General features: G+C 42.4%; 1 protein-coding gene across 1 annotated transcript; it reads left to right on the forward strand.

Annotated features, from left to right (window-relative positions):
• The first annotated feature begins 3,291 nt into the window (after positions 1 to 3,291).
• On the forward strand, positions 3,292 to 7,585 carry mafa (MAF bZIP transcription factor a). The gene has a single exon (XM_056608262.1). It carries the CDS (start codon positions 3,705 to 3,707, stop codon positions 4,668 to 4,670), a length of 966 nt encoding a protein of 321 aa, XP_056464237.1. The 5' UTR covers positions 3,292 to 3,704; the 3' UTR covers positions 4,671 to 7,585.
• The last annotated feature ends 3,291 nt before the right edge of the window (positions 7,586 to 10,876 follow it).

Genomic DNA, 10,876 nt, shown 5'->3' on the forward strand with positions numbered 1-10,876 from the left:
TCTCTCTCTCTCTCTCTCTCTCTCTCTCTCTCTCTCTCTCTCTCTCTCTCTCTCTCTCTCTCTCTCTCTCTCTCTCTCTCTCTCTCTCTCCCTCTCTCTCTCTCTCTCTCTCTCTCTCTCTCTCTCTAGAGCAGGTAAAGCCCGAGCGGAAGGTACGTCACACAAGCAGGAAAAACAACAGGGTTTTCAGCTGCGGAGTCCTATCTCTTTTATTCAGCATCAATAATCAGACGTGCGTGCTTGTTGTTGTTCCCGTCTCTGACTGACCCTCGCCCTGGTTGACCGTGTGCGACTCTGGTGAGACGGACAGCGGGAGATCTGTCCCTTCCGTGTGACTGACTATCAATGCAATGCTACAACTCTTACATCACTTGTGTATTCCGACCTAATGGAAACGCATCCTGTTTGATGCCATCTGTACGCTACCCTGCCGCGTGGTCGAGGGACAACGCGGCGTGCCATGCCCGTCTCTCCGCAGCGTGTCACATATCTTTGAGATGCCTACTGGCCCCGCGTTTGGCCTCGGGTTGGTCACGATGCAAAGGTCAGGGGAAATGCCAGCGCTTGAGGATATTGCTGTAGGAAATAGAGTTCTAGATACAGTATCTGCCACTTCCTCTGCCACTCAACACATCAAAGAGATTGGTCAGAGATGGCACTCAGCACGTTGCTTATCATGAGCCCTATGTTAAATTGTGGCTATCGGTTTCTCATTTATTAATATGATTCTCATTTATGGATGGATTATATGATGTAATTACTAAATTAATTCCGTGCTAACATTTATACTGCCTCAACTTGGGATGTCAAGTGTACGACATTAATGTGATAATAATATAATGATCAAATAAAACAGTGTATGCTTTATTGAGCAACACAACTGCCAATGCTTCCCCGGATATCACTCAACAACCACGGTCATAACATCGACCGAAAACAAGTGACGTACAACAACTGAGTTGCAGATCAACCAAAAAAGCGACGTATAAATAGACACCATGGGAAACTAGGGGATGTCATATTGATGACATAAAAAAAGGGGAGAGGAAACCACCATGAGGCAGGAAGAAGAAGGAGAAGAAGAAGAGACGAACGTCCGCAGTCTGGACAGTGCGTGGGACGTGTTGCACTTCCTGAATGCTTCTAAAAACATCAGGCTGATTGTGGGGATCATCTTCCACTGCGTTTGGCAGCTGGGATGTGAGCGGTGATTCGGGGCCTATCATTACACCGTGTGGCCGCAGGAATCCAAAAATACACCAGGCTCCAGCGATGAGCTCATAGCTTCGTAGAGAGGGGGAGAGAGAGACGGAGAGAGAGAGAGAGAGAGAGAGAGAGAGAGAGAGAGAGAGAGAGAGAGAGAGAGAGAGAGAGAGAGAGAGAAAGGGAGAGAGACAGAGAGAGACAGTGAAGCTATGATTATGGGATTTTGTCACAGGCATGAAATGGCTATTTGTCAGCACCATGTCAGCGGAGGCCACAGAAAAAATCATCCCCCCAAATAGCCCAAGAGATGAGGGCACCGGAATGCTAAAGTCTTCTTTTTTTTTGCGTTTGAGAGATCGGTGTAGGAGAAACATCATTATATCTGTGAGGGTGAGAACGGCATTGTCCTATTGTTAAGGACAGTGTGCGATGCTCGTAGGCGGGCCCGGGGTCATTTATTTGTGTCAACTGAATGAGTCCCGGGGAAAACTGTCAATACACGCTTGCAACATGAAGATACATGTGATTGTGAAACCTATTTACAATTGTGTTCTTGCTTCTGTCTGCCTGTCAACATCGGATGACGGTGAGGAAGAAAGGAAAAATTAGAGAATGACGTGTTGTGATTGCCTCATCTGGTCAAGAAAGGTTGAATACAGTTTGAGGCTTTATAGGTAGTTCCCAGAGAGGTTTAGAAGATGGTATGGGTTTCGCCAGCAGACCATTTCCTTGAGAAACATTCCCTCAATTTTGAGTGAGCAACACTGGTCCCGAGTTGGAGTTGAAGACGAGACCTGTTAAAAGTAGCTCTGGTGACCTCTGAACTAAGATAAGGAACAGTTTTACAAGACGTGTTTTATCTGTGACCATGTGGATGTGTAATAGCTATATATCACTATGTACAAGTGTAATAAAGGTTTTATTGCCGTGGAACTAATTTGTGACCAAAAGATTTGGTCTCAACTTTATGATTGCTTGAGTCCTATTAGATGGACACAGATTTGAAAATCTATAGACGGGTGTAGTTTCTGATATTTGGAATTTCCATGAAGTGAAATGCATACAACATATTGCACATAGGTTATTAGGGGATAACGTTTGATGATTGTCCTTACATTCGCAAAATGTGATTTATTCCACTAATCTTAACATTATTTCAATTATTTGGGCTATTTGGTTTCTGTTGCTCATTTTTACATTTAAAATAAATAAATAATAGGTTGTGGCATTATTGCGTTTTAACGTGTAAATGTTTAGGAGGCTTGAAATAGACCCGTTCAACATTCATCCAAAAGGTGGCACTGTTGAGTTTTAGAAGCGGACGGCAGAAGCTTTTCCGAACGTTTCAATATTTCCTCGCAACAGTGCATTACTTTTTATCTAAATAACTACAAAAAATTTGAAACCACCTGTTTGAGAATATCGATGCGGAATAATAATAAAAAATATATACTGAATTACCTGCTTGTCAATTGATTAAAGCCTACTGCACATTCAGAAATAATGAATAGTGTTGTCTATACGAATTATAATGAAGAACTGCCGTTGGTTGTATTTACACATGGTACACATGTTTCTTCTTATTTAGACAGCCATTCCACTACTGTGTTATAGGCCATAGCAACCATAGCATGGGGTATACGAAAATACAGTAGGCCTATACAATATCTTGTTAATAAAGTGTTTATAGAACACACATGCACATCTAAATTAAACATCCCATTACAGAATGTTTCCTCCACTTTCTGGCTCGACATATTCTGTTAAAGTCCGTCTTCTACGTCCTCTTCAGTAATGACTTTGCAATAGACTAAACAAATAAATATATATTTTATATAAATGTTGACTTCACGTTCAAAAAGCGACCGGGAAGAAAAAGCGTCAGAGAAAGGAAAAAGAAAGAAAGACTGTGATCCGGCTGAGAGTCAGCTGACGGCTTCTGACAGTCGAGAAAAGTTTTGTTTCTCTACTAATATGTTAATTAGTGGTCCGATTGCGCGCTCTGATTGGCTACGCGCTTCCCATTTCTGCCCTGACGTCACGGGCAGCTATAAAACTGCAATGCTTTTAAACTCATCTGCTGTGTGATCCCTCTAAAAAAACCAGCCCACAAGTCAGAGGCACGTTACATGCGCGGCTACACTCAGCCCCCTTCCTTTCGGCTTTGCCCCCTCTCGTCTCCGCAATGTATCCATGAAGAAAAACCGTAAAGTGTTAAATGTTTGAAATTCAAAGCCGCCGAATTTCACTTGCTGAAAAAGGACTGTGCTGCTCGCGTGCGCGGCGCTGGTGTGTCAGTGCGTCAGACTCCGCAAAGAAAAGCTACTTACTTAGCGTTGGGAGTCCATCGCTACAGAGGGACTTACTACACCTTTTTTGTTTTCAGTCCTAAGACAAACGCTTAAACATTTTTCAAACTGGCTCACGTCCTCCCCAACCAGCCCAGTGTGACAGCTGCTCTTCAGCCCGCTTGGAGGACTGTCAGCAGCACCAAGAGGATGGCATCAGAGCTGGCAATGAGCAACTCCGACCTGCCCACCAGTCCCCTGGCCATGGAATATGTTAATGACTTCGATCTGATGAAGTTTGAAGTGAAAAAGGAGCCGGTGGAGCCCGATCGCAACATCAGCCAGTGCAGTCGCCTTATCGCCGGGGGATCCTTGTCTTCCACCCCGATGAGCACGCCTTGCAGCTCGGTTCCCCCCTCTCCAAGCTTCTCGGCGCCCAGTCCGGGATCGGGGAGCGAACAGAAGGCACACTTGGAGGATTTCTACTGGATGTCCGGTTATCAACAACAGTTAAATCCAGAGGCGTTGGGCTTCAGCCCCGAAGACGCAGTCGAGGCGCTGATCAACAGCACTCACCAGCTCCAGTCGTTCGATGGCTATACCAGAGGGCAGCAGTTTGCTGGCGCAGCCGGACCTGGGGGCACCATGGCCGGGGAAGAGATGGGCTCTGCCGCGGCGGTGGTGTCAGCAGTTATCGCTGCCGCTGCAGCCCAGAACGGGGGTCCGCACCACCACCATCACCACCACCACAGCAACGGTCACCACCAGGCGCCCGGCGTCCAGTCCAACAACTCGGGCTTAAATCACCCACATTCGCATTTGGATGATCGGTTTTCAGACGACCAGCTGGTCTCCATGTCAGTACGGGAGCTCAACCGGCAGCTACGGGGGGTCAGCAAGGAAGAAGTGATCCGATTGAAACAGAAGAGGAGGACCCTAAAGAACAGGGGCTATGCCCAGTCGTGTCGATACAAGCGGGTCCAGCAGCGGCACGTCCTGGAGGGGGAGAAAACGCAACTCATCCAGCAAGTGGACCACCTAAAGCAGGAGATCTCCAGGCTGGTCCGGGAGAGGGACGCGTACAAAGACAAGTATGAGAAGCTGATCAGCAACGGCTTCAGAGAAAACGGGTCGAGCAGCGACAACAACCCCTCATCCCCGGAGTTTTTCATGTGAGTTTCGACGTTATCCGTGAGAAAAGAATAGCAGCAGTTTAATCAACCTTTTATTACAACAAACAGGAAAAAAAGTTTTGATTAGAAACTTTTTTTCTTTTCGCACGTATACCAACCCCCGCTAGACCAAGAACTAATTTGTGCTTTTTTTTTATTTTTATACATTCATGAGGGGAAAAAAGGGTTTGCTGAAGTTTTTAGAATGAGCTTTTTTTTGTCATCCGTGTTTTTCATTTCGAAAATGTGTCAATCTTTCATATTTCTTTTTCTCTATTATGAAAAGCATATGTCTCATGTTTCTCATCGTATCTCATTTGGTTTGCAGTGTTTTGAAGTCACTATGATTTACTTTAGATGATAAAAACTTTATACCGCTGTATACGAGGTGCATGCAGACAGCGAGCCCATGCCATCAGAAGTGCACCGACCTGACGTTTACCATCATGTTAATTTAATTCAGTGTGCTGCCTGAAAACACAACTGCATTCATCCACAATGTTTTTTTGGTTTTTATTTGCTATTTTTTTTGTCGGCCAAATCTGGAGGACTGCGAGCCTGCCCTATGTACTCCATCTCCTCTCATGTGTTTGTCTGTCATAGTGTTGAGCAACAAACAGAAAGACTCTAATCGTTAGAAACAACATGCATTGTTTGGAAAAGAGAACTGTTATTGGACTGCCCTGCATGCTGGACATGTATGGTTTTCATTTTTTTTTCATTTTCATTTTTGTTTGAAGATGTACTTTTTGTCGAATGACCCCCAGCATGGAATTTATTCTTCATTTATAGCCTCATTACTTTTTTTTGGGATCGCAACAAAAAGTGAAATGACTCCCTCCCTGCCCCACCGCGGCTCTCTACCAAAAACGCGTGCGTTTCGGCTGTGTTGTGGTGCAAAGCCAGTGAAGGCTCCCATTAGTTCCATCGAAGTTGATCGCTGGGGATCCCGATGGAGGGACAGGCGTAAAAAAAGGACGAAAAGGAATCCCCTCTTCCCTTCTCGGGACTAAACTATATGTTGCCTTTCACGCACTGTTTATTTAAATGATACTCCAGACTTGTGCGTATGGCATATTTGGAATGAATCTTACCTGTAATTTAAGTACAACATTTTTTTCCTAATCTGTAAGGTGTAACGATAACGAGGATATGGCGGGAGGGGATATGAGCCACACATGTATAGATTACGAGGATAATTAAGAAGGGTCTTCCTGTACAAATGTTAGTTCTGGCATTGGTTTTGGTAAATTGGCACAACACCAGTTTAGAGAATAAACAGTTCGGAGCGCATTGACTGCACATTTGCGTTATGGGTTTTACACAGAAGATGGACTATAGCAGGCTATTGGTTACTTTCAAAAGTTTAGAATACTTTTTCGGATAAAACGCCTTTTGAAACATGTTCATTTACTCAAGTACTTTGGCTTGATATGCACTGACATTTCAGCAATAGGCCTAAAGATGGATATGAAATGCCTGTCGTTCCAAACGCTAACGCAGATGGGTTTGGTGATTTGTGACCAGGCCCACTCAATGGTAACACATTAATAGGTTTTTCCTTTTTGGCAGGACAGGGAAAGCCATCTTTTTTTGTTTCATACGAGCCCAACATTTGCTTAGCAATAACGATATGATTAATAATGTCTGGACATTGTTAGTTGGTCAGGGATTCACACCCTGCTTGTAAAAAAAGAGGGAGTAAATACACGATTGAAATCTTTAAAATATTAATCTTTCCTCTACTATATAAATATATGAATATATATATATATTTTGCTGTGCAAAATTATTTCACTCCACTAACCATATGTGATGTTCATATGTTCTCGTTTTTTCATTTCATACAAATAAATGATATGCAATAAATGAACGTAATTGTCTTCAATACGTTTTGAACTTTTCTCGATTTCAGTTTATGTTCTGTGTCAAAAATGTGTGTCCAAAATATAAATTCGTGTGTTTTATTAAAATATATAGAAGTAATGGAAACGTCACATTTTCAGCCGTTGACAAACGACTCAACCAATCAAACGTTGTATATTTTTCGACAGATAGGCTGTTGTTGTAAATGCCTTTTATTATTGAATTCGCCAAGCCTGATATACAGAGGAATGAAACTAGCCATTTTGAAGGCATGTCAGAGCAAGTAATTGCTTTTATATTGTTTATTTATATGTAGTTGTAGTTAAGTCAAATATGATTAAAATAACACAGTACAGTTAATTTGATGGTTGATCAAAGACATCTATCATATTAATTTTCCCTTTCAAACCATCCATCAATCAAATCAAAAAATGTCATGCTTTATGACCAAAATCATTCAATGCACAGGGCACAGCTTTAAACATGCATGTACAATATTTAAAACATTTCATAATTAATTAAAAATACCCTTGCGTGTGTATGTGTGTGTTGGTGTGCTTGCGTGTATGGTGCGTGTGTGTGTGTGTGTATGAAAGGCGGGTAAAACATCTGCAGGTTTATATTTGACAGTGAATGTGAACACACCTGTATTACATACGTGTGGGTGTGTGTCAGGTTTTGTGTGTGCGTTTCCGTGAGCATGTGTGTGTGTATTCTGCATTCCAAGGGAGCCTGTGTATGAACGCGTGTAAGTATCTGTGTGTTCGCATTTGTCTGTGTGTGCGTGTATGTCCGTGTACATGTGTTGATGTCAATGTGTCTATCCGTGTGTGTGTGTGTGTGTGTTTGTGTGTGCGTGTAGTCTGCATTCCCATGGAGCTTGTGAATGTACGTGTGTAAGTATGTGTGTGTGTGTTCACATACGTGTGTGTGTGTGCATGTATGTCCACGTGTCCATCCTAGTGTGTGGGTGCGTGTGTGTGCATAAGTGGGCATGCGTGAATGCATGTGGGTGTGTGTGTGTGTGTATGCGCGGGTACATGTGTATGTTTGTGCGTGTGTCTCGATGTGTGGGTGTGCGGGCTCTGAGTGGTACTGAGGGAGAGGTCTGGTGTGTTTTCACAGAAAACACAACTTTTGGGTGAAGTTGTGAGCACAGTGAAGCGAACGTGGCCCTCCGAGTGGAGATCCTTTGAGGTCACAGTCACCAGGCACGTGGGCTGATGGGGGGGAGGCGGAGCTGAGAACAATCTTTCAGCTATGTTTCGTCGGTTTGAAACAAGGCCCTCTCCACCCTCGTCTTCATCTTCCTGTTATTATCTGGGCTGAAGCATAAGGGCTACGTCTTGTCAGTGCGGGGCCGTACATGCTGTAGTATAGGTTAAGGGTTCATTCGTTTATCTTTTTGTTGTAAATGACAGGACTTTCTTTGTTATCTGGAATAGAGAAGGCTGAAGACACATCCTTTAGTCGAGATTGAGGAGATAAATAAAGTGTATTATGAAACATTATGACTACAAATGAGTCATTGTGTCAATGTGGGATTTCTTTCTTTTGCTTTTTCTATATGAGTCTCCCTCCAGCCCTGCTAAAGAAGAGGCTTCCTGCCACACCAGACCAGTGCAAACATGTGATTCAACATGATACCTTGAGGTCATCATACAAAGAAAATAATAAAATAGGCAAACACTTAAAACACAACCATCCATCCATCATGCAAAAAGTCAGCCCTCGATGACTTGCTTGCCTCTTAAGTCAACGAGCTATACCGGTCTGCAGACATCAGTTGTAACCTCGGTGCTCGGTTCTGCACAAGTCTCGTTTCATCCTTCCCCGAGATGCACGGTGCTGTGGTTTGCTGATTTGCCCAGAGCGGGTAAGAGAGCCTGAGACAATAGTTGGGGCTTGGGCTGAATTAAATGATTTTGCTGATGATTAATAGTGGTGTGGGCCGCTGGCTCCTGCGATGTGCAGATGATAAATCGTGAGGGTGGCTCGCCGCAGCTGTGCCAGTGTTGGGTCCTAGCATGCACAGACCCTGCATTTTACAGCTCTGCTCTCCTTCTCCGCCTTCCCTTCCTCTTCAATTTATCTAATTACATCCATTTGATCCCCGCAATAGAGCCGCTGCCATTTATTGATGTTTCATTTTAAGCCACAAAATCTTTTAAATGACTTCACGAGGATCACAGCTTTTGTTGTTAATTGTTCCGACATCATTTATTTTTTATGTCAATATAATATTATTTAATTAGGATCATTTCGAATATTTAGTGTGTTTGATAATTATATTCCTCTTTAACGGACGTTCATTTTGGTGTCCAGCTGATAAACACACACACACACAAAAAGGCGCAAACAGACACACAGACACACACAAAAACACAAACACACACATACACACATGCACTCACTCACACACTCCCTTACTGCCATTGGATCTCGCTGTTTATCGTTTAAGATGAATTCCCTCATAGATTTTTCCGACCTATATATTTATTAATTCATTCACCACTGCCCTTGTCCACGGCACTCTTGTTGAAGGAAGACCTAATGAGGGACAGATGGTACCGCACCACAAAGGTAATCCAGGTAATAGATATCTCTGTCAGCCCCCCCCCCTCCCATGGAGTGTTATGCTGTCGACGGTGTTGGGTTGAGATCATGATGGTATGCTTGGGTTATGCCATGCTGTTGACCGATCACAAGCTCAGAAGACGGTCAGCAGGAAATGGATATGGCCAGTTTAAGTGGGTCTCCCTAGGTCTGCTCCCATTGACTGTTTAAATGTTTGTGTGCTTCTTGAGTGGAGTTGTGTTGTTTTGTGTGTGTCCCTGTGTGGGGTGTGTGTATGTGTGATTGTGTGCTTGTGTATGTGTGTGTGTTTGGTGTGTGTGAGTATGTTAATGTGTGTTTGCCTCTGTGTTTCACTGTGCACGTATACGTGTGTGTTTGTGTGGATAGGTTTTATGTGTGTGTGTGTGTATGTGTGTGTATGTGTGTGTGCGTGCATTTGTGTGTGTATGTGTTTGTGTGTGTGTGTCTGTGTGATTATAAATGTGTTTTCGCCTGTGTGTTTCTCTGTGCACGTTTTTGTGGGAGTAGGGTGTGTTTGTCTATGTGTGCGTACGTACGTACGTGCGTATATGTGTGTGTGTGTGTGTGTGTGTGCCCTTGTGCATATGCACCCTCCTCGTCTATAGGAAGAATAGAGGTCAGAAGTTAGGACATACACCCTGCTCTCAGAGTCATTAGAGTAATCCTCACCCCAGGGATCTGTGGCTCACATCCTCCGCCCAGTAACCACTGAGTGAGATGAACATCCTCATGCCATGTATAAGTACATACACAACATACATACTCTACAGTATACTATATACAAGTACATATACCATATCATACCATGTATAAGTACATACACAACATACTGTATAGTATACTATATACAAGTACATGTACATCCTCATGCCATGTATAAGTACATACACATCCTACATACACAAGTACATGTACATCCTCATACCATGCATAAGAACATACACAACATACATACTCTACAGTATACTATATACAAGTACACATACATTCTAATACCGTGAATAAGTATATACACAACATACTGTATAGTATACTATGTACAAGTACATGTACTGTATATCCTCATACCATGTTTAAGTACATACACATCCTACATACTGTACAGTATACTATATATAAGTGCATGTACATCCTTATACCATGTATAAGTGTATATACATCCTACATACTGTATAATATACTGTGTGCAACAACATGTACATCCTCATACCATGTATAAGTACATGAACAACATACTCTATAGTGTACTATATACAAGTACATGTACATCCTCATACCATGTATAAGTACATACACTTCATACTGTATAGGATACTATAAACAAGTATATGCACAACCTCATATCATATCATGTATAGGTACATACACATCCTACAGACTGTATAGCATACTATATACAAGTACGTGTACATCCTCATACCATGTATAAGTACATACCCATCCTAGATACTGTGTAGAATAATATATATAAGTACATGCATATCCACGTGACATGTATAAGAACATACGCATCCTATTTATTTTATAGACTACTATATGCAAGTACATATTCATCTTTCATATGATAGTGTATACATTAGTACATAGACATCCAACATGCTTATATATACCAGTACATGTATCTTTCATACAATATAGCATATATATAAGCATGGATGGGTATGTATACATATCCATCCTATGTGCTACATGGTGTATATATATATATATATATATATATACATAAGAAAATATATCTCCTACATG

Source organism: Gadus chalcogrammus, chromosome 14 (assembly GCF_026213295.1).
Source record: "Gadus chalcogrammus isolate NIFS_2021 chromosome 14, NIFS_Gcha_1.0, whole genome shotgun sequence".
In the NCBI taxonomy this organism is placed as follows: Eukaryota; Metazoa; Chordata; class Actinopteri; order Gadiformes; family Gadidae; genus Gadus; species Gadus chalcogrammus.